At 38.2% G+C, this 21,616-nt stretch overlaps 1 protein-coding gene across 1 annotated transcript in view; it reads right to left on the bottom strand.

Moving 5' to 3' along the window:
* Window positions 1–560: 560 nt before the first annotated feature.
* The window catches only part of LOC146474624 (uncharacterized), a 35,426-nt gene continuing 14,370 nt past the window's right edge, over window positions 561–21,616 (bottom strand). Inside the window, exons 17-33 of the mRNA XM_085116844.1 lie at window positions 15,754–15,885; window positions 14,276–14,508; window positions 13,011–13,101; window positions 12,095–12,290; window positions 10,903–11,555; window positions 10,319–10,444; window positions 9,533–9,658; window positions 8,816–8,985; window positions 8,285–8,382; window positions 6,877–7,118; window positions 5,624–5,731; window positions 4,949–5,197; window positions 4,245–4,387; window positions 3,722–3,819; window positions 2,642–2,883; window positions 1,290–1,397; window positions 561–856 (exon numbers count right to left, since the gene is read on the bottom strand). Of these exons, the coding sequence (XP_084972970.1) occupies window positions 618–856; window positions 1,290–1,397; window positions 2,642–2,883; window positions 3,722–3,819; window positions 4,245–4,387; window positions 4,949–5,197; window positions 5,624–5,731; window positions 6,877–7,118; window positions 8,285–8,382; window positions 8,816–8,985; window positions 9,533–9,658; window positions 10,319–10,444; window positions 10,903–11,555; window positions 12,095–12,290; window positions 13,011–13,101; window positions 14,276–14,508; window positions 15,754–15,885 (3,254 nt within the window). The 3' untranslated portion in view covers window positions 561–617. The remainder of the gene's footprint in view (window positions 857–1,289; window positions 1,398–2,641; window positions 2,884–3,721; window positions 3,820–4,244; window positions 4,388–4,948; window positions 5,198–5,623; window positions 5,732–6,876; window positions 7,119–8,284; window positions 8,383–8,815; window positions 8,986–9,532; window positions 9,659–10,318; window positions 10,445–10,902; window positions 11,556–12,094; window positions 12,291–13,010; window positions 13,102–14,275; window positions 14,509–15,753; window positions 15,886–21,616) is intronic.

Raw genomic sequence — 21,616 nt, 5'->3', positions numbered from 1 at the left:
ACAAGCGCGAGAACTCGGCCAGTGCAATAGTTGAAGTAATGGATAAAGTGCTTTGCTGATATCCAATTAACTCGGTCAGAGTGTGCGTCGCAAGCAAGACATTTGCTCACGCAGAACGAAGCTCATTTAAAAACCATGAGAACTAAACTAGTGCGATTATTGAAGCAATGATCAATTGAATGATTTTATTAATTTTCTGCATTGTTATCCGATCAACTCAGCTGGAGTATGCCTCGTCGTGCCAATTATTAAACTCTGTCCCTCCCCCAGGGTGCAAATTGCTCCTTACTTCGGTCTCGACGAAGATATCAAATCTACCGCCTGAATAGTAAAAAAAATTTTGAATGTCCCTCAAAGCGTTAAAAGTCTTTGTTTTAGCCCAAATCGTACACGGTCAACTATAAAAATACCTATTGTTCGCGAATTTGAGCCGTTTTTCTTGATACGAGCTGTAGAAAGCTTATTGTAGACAAGGCTAATAACTAACGGCAGTAAGAATTCAAATCCTAACTTAACGCACTGGGATATCTTTATCTTAAATTAGGAAAACAACAACAACATTTCAGTGCCTCAAATTTCCTTTATTTCACGCTTTAACAACTTATTTTACAAAAACTTCAAGATTTCATTGTCTGGTCAATCCAGTTCCTGAACTTAGCAACCCGTCCAAAAACAGTGTATAGCTCAGCCGCAGAGCACCTCGCGGAACCCCAACTGACGTCACCCTGGAGAACCCAATTACCGTTAGCACCCTGGCAGACGTAAGGGCCACCACTGTCTCCATGGCAACCACTAAGAATAGTGCCACTTACACCAGCGCACAGCATGTACGGGGTGATCTTAAGAGAGGATCCTCCTATTAAAGACAATAAATTGGGTTAACTAAATGTGATAGCAGAATGTCTCGGACATTAACCGAGACGATCCAACTGCAATTAAAGCAGGTCGTGATAAGTTTGTTTGTTTGTTTTTTTCGCCACACACGTTATAAAAAGCAAAATAAGAGTACAAAAATATATATTACAGAGAAGGTGGTGAGTAAGCCTTAGGAGAAACCATAGGACTTAAAGAATAAGGCTTCCTCAAATGCCGAGAGCTGAAAGGTCGGAATTAAAAGTGATTTTTTTTTTTAAAGTGGATTTTCCTGTGAGCTCTTTAAGACAGGCTTATGTTGTTTTCAAGCTTTAGTTTGTACTACCATGCGATGTAAATGTAAAGCCACTGTGATGAAAACCGCTAAGAAATTAATCTTAACCTGGACCAAAACAACAATTAATGTAACCGCGTACCTGGTGATGCTGCTAGTTTTCTTGCACATTCACTGTTGGTAACCGGTGGCATTTGGGCTTGTTGAAGAATGCTGTGGGAAGATCCTGGGTGTTTTATCTTGCCCCATCCTAAATTGAAATGAAAAAACTACACTGAGAAGTAATTTGGTGTGTTGCGTAAATATTTATTCCATTGCGACTGCTATCAGAGTTGCGAGGATTCCTGTTCGCTTAATTATTACCTCTGATGCGCAAACATGAGGACTTCCTCAGTGGGAAGGCCAGAAAACAATATCTGTCTTTATCAACTGAGTTAATAAAATAAATTTGTCAAAACACGAAACAAACGCTAAAGTGTCGAGCACTAGTCCTCTCGTTAACGAGTCCAAGTGGATACACCCAGGCGAACAGGTAATTACAGTCAAAGCTCTGCTTGCTACCACTCTCGTAAGCGATCAGCCACCATTATGAAACTCCGTTTGAATTGTCCGTTAAGTGACTTAAACTCTGTACTCAAAAGCTCTCGTAAGCAACTACGACCACTTTTGGTTATTGCCAACTTGTTGTTTCGTTACGTGACTTAAACTCTGTAATCAAAAGCTCTTGTAAGGGATCACTCAAAGATTCTGATACGTATTACGGCAACTCTCTCGTGATCACATTTACAGTAATATTGCGCTGCCTAATAATGTTTGTAGATTAAGATCTCGAATTTAAAATTCAACATGATTTACAGCTGGATCAAGGGTGTTACCCTGAAACCGAGGCTATCATAGAAAGCTTTATGCTAAAAGCTCTGGTAAGTGACCAGCTTCTATTGTTTCAGCTTTTGATCGCTTACGGGACTACATTCTCGCAAGCGACCAGTTATAGTGCGACCAGTTTTTTTCAATTCCCGAGGTGGTCGCTTACGGGACTACATTCTCGCAAGCGACCAGTTCTAGTACGACCAGGTTTTTTCAATTCCCGAGGTGGTCGCTTACGAGAGCTTCGACTGTTTAATCGAAAAGTAAACGTCTGTGGCCAATTCACCTATCAACTCAGGTTGTAAGACCAAGCATGCATTTTCTTAAGTTTTCAGACCCGAGAAACTGTACACTAACATGGTAGGCGGTTGAGTGAGCCCTGTCCTAAACTGGCATATTAATTGGGCCATCAACAGGAGATTCTATATTCCGTCTTCTCTATAACTTGTTTTTGGTTGGTATCATTTTATAAAGAATGTTTCAGAGTTTTCAAACGCCCCCTCAAAATTTAATTGCATCTTCTTTCACGGCCGATTAAATTTTCATTTGTTTAGTTAACAAGGTGAGAACTAGAGAACGAAACAGTTGCATCGCTTCCCAAGAGAACCTAGACTCTAAATAACTCACCCGTAATGTAGCATCTGGACGAGGTCGGAACCATTTCATCTTGGGTTGGCAGACACACAGTTCCAACTCGAGCGTTCAGAGTAGCCGGCCTCGACAGCTGAATCAAAGCGATGTCTTTGTCAATCGTTCTCGATGAATACTGGGGGTGTTTTATCACTCGCTTGGCTTTTATATCTTGCTCAGTTCCTTCGGAAACCAAACGGTTATGATCACCCAGGCGGATGGTGTAAAAACTGGCTGTCCTGTGGAAAAAATACAAATAATAGCCTGAACTTTATCTGTTGGTAAAAAATAACGGTTAAAAAATCCGAACGACATTTTGATGGCTCTTCGGTCACTATCAAGTTCAATGTGTGGTATAAAAATTAACATATAAAATAAATAGAGAGAAAAAGAGTGCCAATGACATAAGAGTCTAAAATATGTAAAAAGTATGTCAATTTTTTTTAAGAAAAGAGTGATAAAAGGCATGCAAGAGATTTAATGAATTAAAAACTTTTGCACGAATTGAGTCTGATTGATTATCGAGACTTGATCGTCGTTAATAAAAAAAAAACATCTCGTACACAAGACAGTCAAACTTGTTTTTGCAGGTTTTTTTTGAAACAGTAAAATTCCTGCTCAGATCCCATGGAACCCCATAGTGCTTGTCCCGAAAATGTTTGCCAACGTAGGAAGAAGGGTTTTTTATGTTCCTGGATGCACTGATATAAGTGCCAGCGAGTAAAAACAACATAACCCACATCACACAGGTGACATTCAAATTTGTAAACAAGACATTTTTGGTCCACAACCGGCGTCTTAGTCATCGTTCGGATTTTTTACCGTTAGATGTAAAAAAAAACTCATATAATTTGCTGCCTAAGTATTAAAACAATTGTCCTAAGTACAGCGCATACAGGTGTCATATCCTCATGTATTCACGTAATTCGATCAGACGCGTTGCTTTTATTGTTGGCAGTAAAACGTGGTTAAAAGTTTACTTGAACGCAATTTATGTTATTGATTTAAAAAGTTTTTTTTTTTATTTGGTTGACTACCCAGAGAAAGAACAACAGCCACCCCTCCACATTTACTTACGTTGTCGAGATGCAATGCGCTGCTGTGACAACCCAATCAGGAGCGATCAGAGATCCACCACAACTAAACGACTTGGAGCTTCCCCGAAGAAGAGCGATCTAGCAAGAGTGACAACCAAATTTAACATATTAATGTTAAGAACTCATGGTAAATACCTGTGACTTTATTTGCCTGCAGGCTTTGTACAATCTGTAATGTCATTCTAACTGGAGCCAATTTTAGGATACTATCGTGACCAAGGTTGGTCATCTAGCCTGCAATTTTAAACATATCCGAATGCAATAGCAATGCTGGGTTGTTTGACTTGACAAACCAATACGTCACGAGTCACCAATCTGAAAATCTTGCTAAAAAAAATCCTCAGTAATTGTTGGTACCTCTAGAACGAAACTTGAAATCAGGTAAAATTGTATAGAAAACGAGTTTTTTAAACTGAAACAAATTAAACGAGACTGTTTGAAATGCAATGCTCAAAAGACTTAGTTCGCCTCAGGTCAAAAATATGTTAAGCATTTCGCCTCACCTGCCAAGGCCAATTTCCTGGCTTTGCATCCACTCCTCCAATAACACGTGTCACTGGGGACCTGCCACATGACCCGGGCGCTGGAGTTGGAGGTGCCGGAGAGGGTGGCGGAGTTGGAGGTGCCGGAGAGGAAGGAGCTGGACCTTTGTTGACCAAACAAGTTTATGTTATATCATGACAGTGATCTATCGAATTGAACGCTACTTAAAATCAGCTCTCTTTATGTTTGTTTTGTCACTGTATTTAGATTTGTTTTTTACATGTTGTCCGTAGAAGACAACAGCAATGTGGTCGAGAGCTCGAACTTTCTAATGATTGCTTTTTGTTTTTAAAAAGAGAATTTGAGAGATGAATAACTTCGTATTATGGGTATTTCTCTAACTCCAACGAAACAACGTTAAACGATTAAGCGTATACACTAAAACGAGACTTGTGTTGCAGTACATTGCACAGTTTTCCTGGGCCTATGTTCATAATTCCGTATAGTAGTTTCCTTCAGAATGAAACTAACTGGGCGTATGTCAACGAACTCTCGATCGTCCGCACAATTTGGAAAATTACTCAGGCGGCCAAGTGCAACAACTAAACTTTAGCATATAATGGCCTCGTATTGGACGATTTTTTCGGAGACTTCATGAAGTCTTTTTTCTCAACTTCATAATTTTCTCAATTTCATAATCATAAGAAACAAGAATACAACCTACCAGTTGGACACATTTTACACATTGTCTGGTCAATCCAGTTCCTGAACTTAGCAACCCGTCCAAACACAGTGTATCGCTCAGTAGCAGAGCACCTCGGGGAACCCCAGCTGACGTCACCCTGGAGAACCCAATTGCCGTTAGCACCCTGGCAGACGTAAGGGCCACCACTGTCTCCATGGCAACCACTGAGAATAGTGCCACTAACACCAGCGCACAGCATGTACGGGGTGATCTTAAGAGACGATCCTCCTATTAAAGACAATAGATTGGGTTAACTAAATGTGATGCAGAATGTCTCGGACATTAACCGAGACGATCCAACCGCAATTAAGGCAGGACGTGATAAGTTTGTTTGTTTATTTCGCCACACACGTTATAAAAAGCAAAATAAGAGTACAAAAATATATATAACAGAGAAGGTGGTGAGTAAGCCTTAGGAGAAACCATAAGGCTTATAGAATAAGGCTTCCTTAAATGCCAAGAGCTGAAAGGTCGGAATTAAAAGTGAATTTTTTTTTTAAAGTGGATTTTCCGGTGAGCTCTTTAAGAAAGGCTTATGTTGTTTTCAAGATTTAGTTTGTGCTACCATGCGATGTATATGTAAAGCCACTGTGATGAAAACCGCTTAGAAATGAATGTTAACTAACCAAAACAAAAATTAATGTAACCGCGTACCTGGTGATGCTGCTAGTTTTCTTGCACATTCGCTGTTGGTGACCGGTGGCATTTGAGCTTGTTGAAGAATGCTGTGGGAAGATCCTGGGTGTTTTATCTTGCCCCATCCTAAATTGAAATGAAGAAACTACACTGAGAAGTGAGTTGGCGAGTTGCGTAAATATTTATTCCATTGCAACTGCTATCAGAAATGCGAGGATTCCTGTTCGCTTAATTTTCTCTCTGATGCGCAAACATGACTTCGTCAGTGGGAAGGCCAGAAAACAATATCTGTCTTTATCAACCGAGTTAATAAAATAGATTTGTCAAAACACGAAACAAACGCTAAAGTGTCGACCACTAGTCCTCTCGTCGACGAGTCCAAGTGGATACACCCAGGTAAAGAGGTAATTACAGTCGAAGCTCTCCTTGCGACCACTTTCGTAAGCGACCAGCTCTAGTTACGACCACCATTGTGAAACTCCGTTTGAATTGTCCGTTAAGTGACTTAAACTCTGTAATCAAAAGCTCTCGTAAGCGACCGCGACCACTTTTGGTTATTATTAACTTGTGTTTTCGTTAAGTGACTTAAACTCTGTAATCAAAGCTCTTGTAAGCGACCACTCAAAGATTCTGATACGTATCACGGCAACTCTTTCTTGATCACATTTACAGTTATATTGCACTGCCTAATAATGTTTGTAGATTAAGATCTCGAATTTAAAATTCAACATGATTTACAGCTGGATCAAGAGTGTAACCCTGAGACCGAGGCTATCATAGAAAGCTTTGTGCTAAAAGCTTTGGTAAGTGACCAGCCGTTCTATTGTTTCAGCTTTTGGTCGCTTACGAGACTACATTCTCGCAGGCGACCTTTCTATTACGGCCAGTTTTTCCAATTCCCGAGGTGGTCGCTTACGAGAGCTTCGACTGTGCAATCAAAAAGTAAACTTCTGTGTTGTAAGACCAAGCATGCAATTTCTTCAGTTTTCAGAACCGAGAAACTGTACACTAACATGGTAAGCGGTTGAGTGAGCCCTGTCCTAAACTGGGCCATCAACAGGAGATTCTATATTCCGTCTTCTCTATAACTTGTTTTTGGTTGGTACCATTTTATAAAGAATGTTTCAGAGTTTTCAAATGCCCGCTCAAAATTAAATTGCATCTTCTTTCACGGCCGATTCAATTTTCATTTGTTTAGTTAACAAGGTGAGAACTAAAGAACAAAACAGTTGCATCGCTTCCCAAGAGAACCTAGACTCTAAATAACTCACCCGTAATGTAGCATTTGGACGAGGTCGGAACCATTTCATCTTGGGTTGGTAGACACACAGTTCCAACTCGAGCGTTCAGAGTAGCCGGCCTCGACAGCTGAATCAAAGCGATGTCTTTGTCAATCGTTCTCGATGAATACTGGGGGTGTTTTATCACTCGCTTGGCTTTTATATCTTGCTCAGTTCCTTCGGAAACCAAACGGTTATGATCACCCAGGCGGATGGTGTAAAAACTGGCTGTCCTGTGGAAAAAATACAAATAATAGCCTGGCTCCAGTTGTTCAAAGGCCGGATAACTTTATCCTGTGGATAAGTCACTATCCGACACTCTCAATCTGTGCAAAGATTTCAGTATTTCCCCTTGTAAAAGCGAATATGCACACTCTAACTTCTGTTAAGTTTGGGAGAGTACGAAAACCTTGGACAACGTTTAACGTGAAGTAAATTTCAGACCCTGAATAGCGCCTTATCCACCGGATAAAGTTGTCCGGCCTTTGAACAACTGGGACCTGAACTTTAACTGTTGGTAAAAAATAACGGTTAACAAATCCGAACGACATTTTGATGGCTCTTCGGTCACTATCAAGTTCAATGTGTGGTATAAAAATTAACATATATAATAAATAGAGAGAAAAAGAGTGCCAATGACGTAAGAGTCTAAAATATGTAAAAAGTATGTCAATTTTTTTTTAGAAAAGAGTGATAAAAGGCATGCAAGAGATTTAATTAATTAAAAACTTTTGCACGAATTGAGTCTGATAGCTTATTGAGACTTGATCGTCGTAAATAAAAAAAAACATCTCGTACACAAGACAGTCAAACTTGTTTTTGCACTTTTTTTTTGAATTAGTAAAATTCCTGCTCAGATCCCATGGAACCCCATAGTGCTTGTCCCGAAAATGTTTGCCAACGTAGGAAGAAGGGTTTTTATGTTCCTCGATGCACGCATATAAGTGCCAGCGAGATAGTAAAACCAACATAACCCGCATCGCACAGGTCACATTCAAATTTGTAAACGTGACATTTTTGGCTCACAACCGGCGGCCTAGTCGTCGTTCGGATTTTTTACCGTTAGATCTTTTAAAAAATCCTTGCAAATAAGGACTTTATCTGTTGGCGGGAAAAGAATGTCTTAGTTTATCGACTGTTAATGGTTTAATTGTTTCACTTTTTATATAATTTGCTGTCTAAGTATTTAAACAATTGTCTTAATTACAGCGCATGCACATGTCATATCCTCATGTTTTCACGTAATTCGCTCAGCCGCGTTGCTTTTATTGTTGGCAGTAAAACGTCGTTAAAAGTTTACTTGAACGCAATTCATGTTATTGATTTAACCAAAGTTTTTTTTTAAATTTCGTTGACTTACCAGAGAAAGAACAACAGCCACCCCTCCACATTTACTTACGTTGTCGAGATACAATGCGCTGCTGTGACAACCCAATCAGAAGCGATCAGAGATCCACCGCAACTAAACGACTTGGAGCTTCCGCGAAGAAGAGCGATCTAGCAAGAGTGACAACCAAATTTAACATGTTAATGTTAGGAACTCATGATAAAGATTTGCGACTTTATTTGCCTGCAGTAATACTTGGCTGCAGTACAATCTGTGATGTCATTCTAACTGGAGCCAATTTTAGGATACTATCGTGACAAAGGTTGGTCATCTCTCTTGTCAACGTTAAACATATCCGAATCCTATAGCAATGCCGGGTTGTTTTACTGGACAAACAACATACGTCACGAGTAACGAATCTGAAAATCTGTTGCAGAAAGCGGTTAATTACTTAATTGTTGCTACATGTAGGACGAAACTTGAAATCAGGTAAAATTGTAAACTGAAACAAATTAAACAAGACTGGTTGAAACGCAATGATCAAAAAGGCTTAGTTTGCCTCAGGTCAAAAATGTGTTTAAGATTTGAAACATTTTGCCTCACCTGCCAAGGCCAATTTCCTGGCTTTGCATCCACTCCTCCAATAACACGTGTCACTGGGGACTTGCCACATGACCTGGGCGCTGGAGTTTGAGGTGCCGGAGAGGGTGGCGGAGTTGAAGGTACCTGAGAGGGTGGCGGAGTTGGAGGTGCCGGAGAGGAAGGAGCTGGACCTTTATTGACCAAACAAGTTTATATTATATCATAACATTGATCTATCTAATTGACCGCTACTTGAAATCAGCACTCTTTGTGTTCATTTTGTCACTGTATTTAGATTTGTTCTTTACATATTGTCCGTTGAAGACAGCAGCCATGTGGTCAAGAACTCCGCGCAGTTTTAATTGATTGCTTTTCGTTTTCAAAAAGATAATTTGACAGATAAATAACTTTGTATTATAGGTATTTGTTTTAACTCCAATAAAACGTCCTTAAATGATTAAGTATATACACTGAAACGAAGGACTTGTGTTACAGTGTATTGCACAGTTTTCCTGGGTCCATGTTCATTAGTAGTTTTCTTCAGAATGAAACTAACTAGGCGTATGTCAACGAACTCGATCGTCGGCACAATTTGGAAAAATTTATTACTCAAGCGGCTAAGTGAAACAACTAAACTTCAGCCTATAATGGCCTCGTATTGGACGAATTTTCGGAGAATTCATGAAGTCTTTTTTCTCAACCTATTTCATAATCATAAGAAAAAAGAATACAACCTACCACTTGGACACATTTTACAGGATTCTGGACAGTTTTTCTGTGCCCAGGCTTTGTTATCATTGCAGTAGTTTCCGCAGGCAGCAAGAGATGGACAAATGTCAGCGTATTTTGGATTGTTTACACAAGCTAGAGTAAACGTTTCAGAAAGATAAGTACAAACTCAAAATAAAAAACACCTTGTCATAATATAACAGCTGTTAATACAGCTCTTTGCAACAATCATTAAATTATTGCTGTAAGTTTTAAGACTAAACTTCAAAACACAAGGCATCTCAAGAAATATCGCTTGCGCAATGTACAAAACTAAATTGCAACATTTGTGTTTTTAGTTTGTGGGTCAATGCCTTGATAAATTTGAGTTATAAAGCAGTTTGAGTTATAAAGCAGTTTATTAATCGTTGTCCTGCAAGAAATATAATCAACGTCTAACACCTACCAGTAGGGCAAATGTTGCACGATTTTTGACAATTTTTCTTTGCCCATACTTTGTTAGCATTGCAGTAGTTTCCGCATGCGGCAATAGATGGACAAATGTCGGCGTATTTTGGATTGTCCACACAACCTACAGTAAGATTCCAGAAAGTTTAAAAAGCTAACATTTATGGAATACTTAAAAAAGTCATCAAAACATTTCTTCACTAAATGTAAAAAACAACTGAATTGCAGAATTTGTGTTTGTAGTTTGCGGGTCGTTCCTTTTTCCTTCGTCAATAAGTAACAATGCCTACACGTTATTTCCTTAGTCGTTGCACTGCAAGAAATATAACGAAAAAGTCAAACACTTACCAATAGGGCACATGTTGCACGATTTTTGACAATTTTTCTTTGCCCAAACTTTATTAGCATTGCAGTAGTTTCCACATGCGGCAATAGATGGACAAATGTCGGCGTATTTTGGATTGTCCACACAACCTACAGTAAAATTCCAGAAACATTAAAAAGCTAAAATTTACGAAATACTAAAAAAAGTGATCAACCCATTTCTTTACTCAGCGAATGACATTAAACTTAAGAGTTAATTAATTTTTGCAGATTTCCCCGAGAAAACGTGAAAGCAAACACAAACCATCTCAAATTCAATCAATGACTTTCGAGGAGGCATCTCAAATCTTATGCGCAGCATTTGACGAGTATAATTTTTTAGCGTCAAAGGTCATTAAACAATTGTGCGTGTTTTACTGATGTTGGCGTTTCTTCGAATAATCTACTGACGCTGGAATAATCTTGGGTAAAAGAACGTAGATGAAACATATAAGATGATCATCCGGCAGCCTTAATAAAAATCTGATTTTAACAAGTTTGCTGCTTGGTATTCAATGGCCCATTTAACGAACAATTAAGTTTGTGCATTTTTCTCTTATTAAACAAACCTGGTGTCGGAGAGGGAGTTGGAGGCTGTGGTGTGCTCGGTAGTGGTGGTGATGGCGGCTGTGTAGATGGTGATGGCGTGAGTGGTTTAGGAGTAAGTGGGTTCGAACCAACCTTGCTGAGTATCCAGGATCTCAAGTAGCCAACCTTAGCATAGACGCCGTACTTTTTAGCCGCAGCACAGCCATATCCCCAGCTGGTCACACCCTCCAGATGCCATTTATTGTTATACTCACAAACCAGCGGTCCACCACTATCACCTTGGCAGGAATCAACTCTCCCTTTGTCCAGACCAGCACATAACATGGAGTCATCAATCTTTCCCGGATAAGCCACCAAACAACGTGATTTTGACACCAGTGGAACCGAGGCTTGCTGGAGGATATTAGGTTGACTTCCGCCAGATGACAAAGTTCCCCATCCAGTTATCCAGCACCTCTTATCTTTATTGTCAATCGGAAGAACGTTGCTTGGGTTTGACACACAAACAACACCAATTCCTTTTCCGAGAAGAGCAGGCTTAGCAAGTTTGAGCATTGCAATGTCGTGGGCGTAGCGTACTGGTTTGTGATATTTTTCGTGTGGAATAATTTGGGCAACGTTGATGGTCTGCTCTGTTCCCACAGATCCACTTACTCTATAATAAGCTCCCAATCTAAAAAAAAGGTGCAATCAAATAAATTATTTACTGACGATTGAAAGTCTGAATGCAAAACAACAAACAAAGGAAAAATCTGGAAATGACCATAATTTATCCGCCTTTAAAAACAGCTGACAATGTCACACGCGCTTACAAAGAATTGCAATAGCTCAACAAGTATTTATTACTTATCTTCGCGGTTAGACGATCTACAGTTAAAGTTGCTGAAACAGTGGAGCGGAAAAACGATTGTCATATATCAAGTCCTAGGCAGAACAACTAATTAATATATCTCGAATGATGGGAAGCTAGAACACATAAGTTTTTTCTTCTCCAATACATTAAGTAACTAGCAATGACGTATTGTCTTCGTTCATACTGCAAAAATATTTTAATTTCTTTCACATGTTAGAGACCTGCAAAATATATTGGCAATCGCGCGCACCCTATCACTTAGATACCAACTACCAACTAATATGGTGGTAGTCGTATAGCAAGAAAATACTAAGAATCCTTGATTCACTGTAACTGACTGATTCTTTTTTGATACTCACTTCACTCTCAAAGATGACGGACTCCGTCCTTTGACACAATGCGCGGCTGTTACAACCCACAAGGGATGCACGAGTGACCCTCCACAGAACTGCCTACCGGAAGTACTGACCAACATTGCTTGCCATGGCCAGCTGTTAACCTTCGCGTTTTCGCCACCCACGATACGAGAGTGAGATGGTCTTGAGCCGCAACCTCCTTAAAAATGAAGAGTTTTAACGTTAAATTGTTGGATACTTCTGAGTCTTGACCAAAAGTACAAACGATCACTTTGCTGGTAAGGTTTGAAATTTATCTTAATGGACACTATGACGAAGTCCCAAACCAGTATTTTAAAAACATGTTTATACCGCCTTGATCTCTTTAAAAGTCGGCTTTAGAATTACTTGATTTTTTGCGTTGTATTGGCAAGAATCGATCATTATATATACTTTATAACATGAAGTAGTTAGGTGTCTTTTAACGCACTGTATAGTAGTATTGATCGATCGTATGTATATTTTATGATGTAAAGTAGTAGTGTCCCCAATTAGCGTACATTCCAGTACGCTAAAAGCTACGACATGTTGATAAAGTTCATTTCACTTCAATTACAATGAAACCAAGGAAGATGTTTAAAACGTTAAAAAAAGTTACCACGGCAGGCGGCATTTCTTGCAATTCTTTACACTGAGGCCTCTGAATTTGACTAATGCATTTACTTTAAAAAATATATCTTTTTGAAGGAAGAAACTTTACCAGTGAAACCAAATTATCAGCGACAAAATGTATCATTGAGAGCTTGACATGTCAAAAATGTTAAAGATTGGACCTTATCCTTATATTCTGAATAGTTTGTTAAGATAGCGATTCGTAAGAGAACGCAAACTCCATCTGGTGGAGCTGGTGTTTGTGGTGGTAATGGGTTTGGTGGCATACCTGAGCAACTTCCTGGTCTCAGTGAAAAGTCGTCAATAGCGATGTCACCTTGCCAGCTTTTACCTCTTACACCCTCAAATGTTACTTGGACCTAATATTAAAAAGAGTCATAAAATCATTGTCTGCAAGCAAACCAAATTTGTTTAAGACTTAAAATTTCATTTCAAAAGTCTCAACATTTTAGCTGAAATGCTTTTCCCGCGATAACATGCACCATCATATATGGTGACCGCCCGTTAAAACTGAGATTTTTGATCAAAATTTGTCTGAGAAAAATAAAGTCCATGTCTCCGTTTATTCCTATGATCTCAGGAAAGCGTTAAGCAATTTTGGACCTGGACTAAAACTTTTTAATCAGTGAAGCGATACTTTTGTTCCTGTATCTTAAAGGAAATCTCCACTCACGTTAAATTTTTAGAAGTATCTTATATTAAAAGTGAAGATAGCGTATTAGCGTTATTCAGTTTAAAATTGGATATAATCATGGACATTTTGATGTCGTGCCGTTATACCGTTGCCACTGTGGTCAGAAAGCAGAAGTTCTTTTATGTAGAATACTTGAGGAACCGTATGACGTAATGGAATCCAAAATGGCGGTGTGCAGAAGCTTTAAAAGCGTAACAGGCGGTAATTAAGATCCAAATTTTTCACTAGCTTTAAAATTTTACGCTATTAAAAGTATATTTTTAAGTACCTCTGATTATTTGGAAATAGTGGAAAATATAATATATTCACTAAATTTAACAATGTCAATATATGTTTTCTTTGGTATGAACAATTAAATACCTTATGGGTTATCGTACCACTCCACTTTGATTTCTCTCTAGAAGAGTTCCTTTTGAGGTCGGTTAGTTCTTGTGTTTGTTTGTTTGTTTGTTTCTGTCACTGCGCACATTTTACTTTTCACATTTATGTAATTTAATGCTATCTTTATATTACTTTTCTTATATATTGTAATTTCCTTTTGTTGTGAGCCATTGAAATAGTGCACAATAATAAAAACCTTAACCTTTGTGCCTTTTAACCTTAACCTTTGTGCCTTTTAACCTTAACCTTAACCTTAACCTTTGTGCGCATACTCATGGTGACTTCGCTGGCACCTCAAGACTTCACTTTGACTTTGATGACCACTTCCGCAGAGATTGTCCATTGACCAACAATAGCCCTTTATATTACTAAACTCACGATGATGATCACATTTTACCGACATGCTAAATACACTGGGTTCTTTTTTTGTCACGGATTTCAAAGTATGTGATACTCACACTTCCACTCGCAGTGATATCCACTTCGGCCTTCTTCCAGGCATTTCCTTGGCTTCCTGACTTGGAAAATTTTATTTGACCACCACTGTATACTTTCAGTGCACCAATATCTCTTCCATTCATGTGGTAATAGAAGGTCATGCAAAAACTACCGCTTCCAGAAGAAGTAAATGAAAGCTTGGCGTTGTCATTTGGCTGCCTTGGACTCGAAGACTCAATGTACATGTACATTCCTAAATTAAGAAAAGGAAAAGAGTGGGGAGGGGGTTATATTTCCTTAATTTAAGCAGCGCTAAATAACTAATAACTCCATGTAGCAAAATCAAACGGAGAAAGAAAATTAATTTTATTATATTTTATTGGCTTCTCCCTTGTCTTGGGTCTTACCATTTGTAGATATTTTGTGTACATCTTGGACTGATTCTATCGCATCAAAATCAGCCCTGGCCAAATTTCATCATGAAAACGAGAAAACCTTAGGCTTTTTTGTTTTGTTTCTGTTTTTTTAGTTTATTTTAACTTTTTTTATTATTTTCCTCATTTTTTTTTTTGGGGGGGGGGGGGGTTTAGCTTGCTTTTCTATGTATACTTTAGTTGTGTAACATCCGATATTAGGTAAGTTGATAACTATTTATATTTCATTGGTAAATGAAACGTCCCTGAGGGAGGTGTTCAATAAATAATACATTTTATAATATTATTTTGTGTTTGTTTTTCACCATTTATTTGCACAAGAGAACTGGAGAGGGTTTGCGAAACGTACGACGCGTCTTCCATGTTGGGCGTTAAATTGGTCACCCATCGTATTTTTTTAATTTCGTACAAATAGTTCGAAGTAAAGCAATAACAACAGAAATGACAAGTTCTTTCGTTCTTTCAGTCGAACTTCTTATTTCTTATTTTTTCTTTTTTGCTAATACCGACAAACTAATACAAGGAACCTCGAAATCTAACTTTCTCCTTACAAACAAGAGAGTGTTTCTAGGGAGTGGTCCCATTAAGATGAGTTTAAGTTAGCGAGTGCTCCAATTTTAATAGCCACAGCAGTGCTGTTCTAAGCGCCCTTTTTGCGTAAGCGCTTCTTGTTCTCCCTTCCCTGAGAGTTTTGAGGTTTTGAGAGAAAACTACCATTGCAATCTGAAGTGAAGCAGAAAAGGCTTGTATTTCAAACTCCTCTTAATTTTGTTAAGTTTTCTGAGGCTCGCTAATTATATTCTCTTTTAGAAAATTCCCGTCTTCCTCATACTTTCAGACATTTAATTTAGCTTTTAAAAGTTTTCAGCGTGCTTCCAGTAAAAAGTCAAATGAAGACCCTCTCCGTGAAGAGTGCCAGAAGCGTCGAAATAAAATTGAATAATTACTGTGATAAGAAAGAAGATGGGGTGACCTGCACCGTTTTTGCAAAGTCTTACACTGTTGGTCGAGAGGACAAAAGAATGGACAACAAAACAATGCTTATAGAGTCCATTGACACATACCTGAACCCCCATGACCTGATGATGGTCCTGTACCAGAGGATGGCGTAGACACAGACCTCAGTGTCCAGTCAAACTTGTCTGATGTTCCCTGTTTCCATCCCAAGCACAAACCGCTGTCAAAGGTGCACGACACTGAAGAGGAAGGTAAGCAGGTCATTAAGCGTAAAAACTCAGCATAACAAAGTATCTCATTCTTCTGCTTAAATAGGAATGGATTAACATACATCCCGTAAATGTCAAAGAACAACCACAATCACTAAAGAAAAAATTTTAAAACGCTGCTAATTTTTCATCTTGATTCAGGTTAACATTAATTTAATGTACAGGAGACTGTAATAATTTGTTTTCGTTGTACGCTGTTCGCCTATATGAGGTTTTAGCAGGTTAGTGTGATTTCTCAAAGTTTTTCACTAAATTTTAATCCTTCTCATAGATTCTAGTATTCTATTCCAACAAAATTGTGTAATACTTACACAATGGGCTCTTATTGCTATATCGCTAGCTGCTTAAGTGATTTAAAAGCTTAAATCGATTAGAAATAACTTGTAATAGTGTCCGAAATTCTGCTATATCTATTGTGGAGAGAGTTAAGCTATCACTGGTGCCTTCTTGCTGTTTGCAATTACAAGCAAGTTTAATTTAGGGCCTAAGCGCAAAACAAAATTTTAGGCTAACCGCGAAACAAGTACGAAAGATAAATGTTCTATAATCAATCCTGACTTACCCTCATTACTTGAGGAATAACTTCCAACAATGAAACAGCACAGGAAAATCACAGCCTTCATGTTTCTCCAGCTACCTTCTTGATACCGCAAGCTGGAGACACCTTATAACGATCAAATCAGTTCACTGTATCTCCAGGTTTGAATGTTCTGATGGTGGTTCTGACTTCAAGATAAACCTCCGTCTCTCTTGCTATCCAACTTAGCCGAATGTTAATTTTGGTGCCTTTATAACCCTTCCTTGAAAAAAGGCATGACACCTTTTTGGAATTTAATGATGAAAAAATAACTGCATGTATTTGGCAAGTGGTTAGTACAATCTTCATTTACCCTTCGGGATTACATAATTGCGTTTTGGATTACCATAACAAATTATATTGTGATGGACAACACCTTAACTGGTAGCGCAGCCGTTCAAAAGCCAAGGTCAAAAACACTATAGGAGAAAGGAAAAGTTATAATTAGACGATGATTGTACTCTTTTTAATTTCTCCTCTTGGTCATTAAGTAAAATTCTTTAGCTTTGTTTTCTGTTCTTTGTTTTGATAGATGCCCTTACAACTATGTAGTGGTATCAAACGCCAACGAAAGGCACATTGGAATTGGAATTGAAGTTTCCAAACAACTGAGACAGCAAAAATGTCCAATTAGTGTTATGAAAAAACGTGCTAACGGGAAAACAAATCAACCAAAATGCAAAAGGTTTTTGGTTTCAACTGGCACGCCTTCGTTACCAACAACTAAAATTATTCCATTTATGTAAAAGTGACACGTTCAAGCGGAAATGTCAGCTCTGTTCATTTGGCTGCCGTAGCACTGGTCACAACAGGATAAATGGTGTAAAAAGTTTGAAGCCTATAGTTTTGTTACTCTCCTTTCACTACGTATATAAAGTTTTAAACATGAAGAAAAAAAGATGAATAAGAAAGATTCGAAGTTTCGATATTAGTGTTGCCAGTAATATCATTATTGAGACAAATTTTGACATGAAGATGAATGTGATTAAAAATAACAACTCAAAAATGACATTCCAGTGGCTACATTAAAAAAATTTTCGCGCCTACATCAACCTCTTCGGCGCTCTTTAATTTCTTTAATTTGCTCTCGTTTTTATTGTTTTACGAAGATACAAGAAAGGAACGTTCAAAAACTAATCAAGATATTACAATGCGGTTTTTCACGTAAAAAAAATCGGAATAGAGACTTGTATACCATTATGGCTTTCTGTAGATGACGATGAATACACAGATCTTTCCAGTCAAGTTGCTGTATCAGTAAGCACCCAGCGACAGCATCATAAAACGAGAAAGTTAAAACGCAACACGTTTCGGAAGCTTTTGTAGTCTATCTAACACTGGCATTGACTAAATCTAATGAATCTTTGTTCTATGAATACACAGTTGATTGCAAAGTTGAATGAGCAAATTCCATAGAGCACACTTCTTGCCTGGAAGTCGCGGAAAAAAGAACCTCAATTCATGTCTAAGCGGCCAGCTACTTCGCGCATGTCTTATTTAACTGACGGAGAGAAAGGAGCAACTTGTGAAGTTAACAGTGGTAAAATTGAATCAAACCTGAACCGATGGGATATCGATCATTTTACCCTGCCTGAGAAATGAGATGCCATTAAATCGTGTTCTAGTCTACGGGCTTGCAAAATATAATTAGCAAGGTCTACTGTGGAAGATTTCTCCGTTTTTTCTTTTTAATTAAACAATTTGTTCCACTCCCATGTATTGTATATTGGCCATGTCATTTCTTCATCGAAGCCTAATTAAGAAAAGGCCCTCAAAGAGGTATTTAAAAAATAAAAGAGACGTGAGACGTGATCGGACCTCAGCATATTCAGTGAAGGCGTCTTGTCTGACTGCCGCCTCAGTCCATGTACGATCTCACCCTTCCCACCTTGACCTATGATGGCACAAGTCAGATATACCATGACACCCGCACCTCCACGCTCTCTTTTCGATCACTAGTTCTTCCAAACAAATGATATTGGAATGAGATTAGATTTGGACAAACATTTAAGAATAAAATTAGCGATAAGAGTTAATTAGCGATAAGAGTTTTGTACAACGTTTCGATGTCGCCGTGACATCATTTTCAAGTGACAAAAATAAAGTTTAAACAGTGTAATGTATGCGGTGAGATGTGTGAGGTGAATAAGACATTAAAACGGTCGCATGGGATCGAATAAGTACATTTCAAAACAAGGATTGATTACGGCTTGGCTTGAGAGTTTTTCTTCTCCTAGGAAATGGCAGAATTGTTTGTACGTTTGGGAAATTAATTTTAAAGCTGATCTATTAACAGTCTCAAAGAAAAACGCTTCGTTTAGTCAGTTGTGTCCACAAAAGCCTAAGCTCCTTTAGTCATTGCGCATATTTTTACTTTTCACATTTATGTAATTTAATGCTCTCTTTATGTTACTTTTCTTATGTGTAATAAAGTGGCTAAAGCCGTTAAACAGTGCTCAATACACCTTTTTAGTGTAGAGCTTTGAATACAAAACTGTCTGATGAGTGCGCGAGCACGAAACTCGGAGTAACAGAGAATTTTGTCTCTTTGTTACTTTTCCTATATATTGTAATTTCCTTTTGTTGTAAACCATTGAAATAGTGCATATTAATAATAAAAACCTTCACCTTAAACCTTAAGTGATAGAATCGCCGGACATGATAGTAGAACTTTAAGTGCAACAGTACATCTTTTGTTAACCTTTATTTTGCCTGGTAAAAACAGTGGTTTTTGGCTTTTCTTCTTGCTCAATAATTATGCCGCGCCGTGAGATTCAAATTATCGTAATGTAAACTGTAATGAGCGGAAGGAAGAACACCGCAAAGATCCTCATACCTTCTTCCTCCCCTTCACCTTTCTCCTCTTCTCCTATATGATAGAACTTATTTATTTATTTATTTATTTATTTTTTATTAATTCTTTTATCAAATCTTTATGTTGTTCTTGTGTAAAAATCGAGAAAATTTTCTATTAATTTTTCTCCCTCGGGTTTGAGATGGTGGTAGCACGAATATTGAAACCACTTGTCAACAATGCCATGTAACAAGGCAATATCTACCGTGCTACACGGCAATCGCAAGTACGACTTGGTTTCAAACATCGCACTAGCCCAGGGGCGGATTTATGGTGGTGGGTGAACGAGGGGGTCGCCCCCCGCTTTTTTATTATTATTATTTTTTTCTTTTAAAAAGTTTCTGTAACCGTCTTTCGAGTGGTATTAAGCACTCAACGGTTTTGAAGAAAATCCTCTTGGGGTACGTGTTCCGAGCCTTAACATTTGGTCCAAATTCTCCCAGAATGTTGGTAAAACAGAATCTCCACAAAGACGAATTTTTCATTGTGGTCGTTGAACAGTTCTGAGAGCAAGGTCTAAAGTCTAATAAATTACAAAATCATAACCAAAGCGGTTGTTGAAAGATGTTAAACGCTTCGTTAGTTTCATTCTAGCTTTCATTTCCAATGCAGACAAATTCTCACCCGCGCCTGAGAAACGAATAAAGAGAACAATTTATTTGCGTAACAATTATTTTTGTGGCGCGGGATTTGAACGAATTTCTCTGTTAAAAGCGCGAGAACTCGACCAGTGCAATTGTTGAAGCACTGGATAAAGTCCTTTGCTGATATCCAATTAACTCGGCCAGAGTGTGCGTCGAAAGCAAAACATTTGCTCACGCAGAACGAAGCTCATTTAAAAACCATGAGAACTAAACTAGTGCGATTATTGAAGCAATGATCACCTGAATGATCTTATTAATTTTCTGCATTGTTATCCGATCAACTCAGCTGGAGTATGCCTCGTCGTGCCAATTATTAAACTCTGTCCCTCCCCCAGGGTGCAAATTGCTCCTTACTTCGGTCTCGCCGTAGATATCAAGTCTACCGCCTGAATAGTAATAGCAAAAAATTGAATTTCTCTAAAAGTGTTAAAAGTCTTTGTTTTAGCCCAAATCGTACACGGTCAACTATAACAATACCTATTGTTCGCGAATTTGAGCCGTTTTTCTTGATACGAGTTGCAGAAAGCTTATTGTAGACAAGGCTAATAACTAACGGCAGTAAGAATTCAAATCCTAAGTTAACGCACTGGGATTTTTTTTTTTTTTAATGCAAATCTTTATTGGAAATAACAAGATTACAATTTGTAGTTTTACATTTCAGAAATACACACAGTTACACAACACTGGACACATGCACAAAAAACGTACACACAAACACAAGTTGTAACAGGCATGTTAAATATAGACTAAGTAGACTAAGTCACCTTCATTACAGTATAGACATTCTTTGTTATTTTCAATACCAAAGTAATACAATTCCTTCTTTGTAACAATAATTCTATGTAAAAATTTATAACAGAATTCTCTAAGTTTAGGTTCCTTACAGATTATCTTCAATTTACTAAAATAGCAAGGCCAACTCAAATTCATCGACTGAATTTCGTGTTCCCATTTCCTTGAACCAGTAGCCTTAGTTACAAATTTTTTTGTAATAAGCCAATAGAAATCTTTGCTTTTCACCTTGAGTAAGTTTATTGAAACTGTAGATGCGAATGTAAACCAGCCGTAAATTTCAACGTTTATTTCGACACGAGGCAGCGTGAGACAAACTCGCAATTCCAGTTACACCGATGGGCCTTAATAAAAGTCGACTTAACTGCCATTTAAACCATGAAAACTAATAAACCTTAGTGAACTTAAAATTGAGGTAAGAACTCGGTGGCCCTCGTGGTAAACATTAAAGGCCACCTATGCGCATGCCCGAAACTAAATGTCTGCTCAGGGGACCCAGCTGGGAAACGCGAAGCCCAGCAGTAACAGAAACAGTTGGCGACAGAGAGAATATAAAGTTGTCTTTTTCGAATTTGCGTTTGTTAAGCGAGGTCTGACTTGCCTTTTCTCGCAGATGTTTCGGAATTGCTGCAAGGACTTGAAAATATCGAAGAAAATTGCACTTAAGGTGACGGTATTTTTGGAGGAATTCCTGGTAGGAAAGAAATTTCCCCTCATCATTTAAAACATCCCGGATAGAGAATATACCATTAAGATGCCATTCGTTGTAATAAAATGGCTTCCCGTTTATTAAGATTTCTCTATTATTAAATAGCACTAAATCTTGCTCTTGGT

This window comes from Pavona decussata, unplaced genomic scaffold, assembly GCF_977016875.1.
Source record: "Pavona decussata unplaced genomic scaffold, jaPavDecu1.1 SCAFFOLD_87, whole genome shotgun sequence".
Taxonomy (NCBI): Eukaryota; Metazoa; Cnidaria; class Anthozoa; order Scleractinia; family Agariciidae; genus Pavona; species Pavona decussata.
This window is presented reverse-complemented; position numbering and strand designations above follow the sequence as displayed.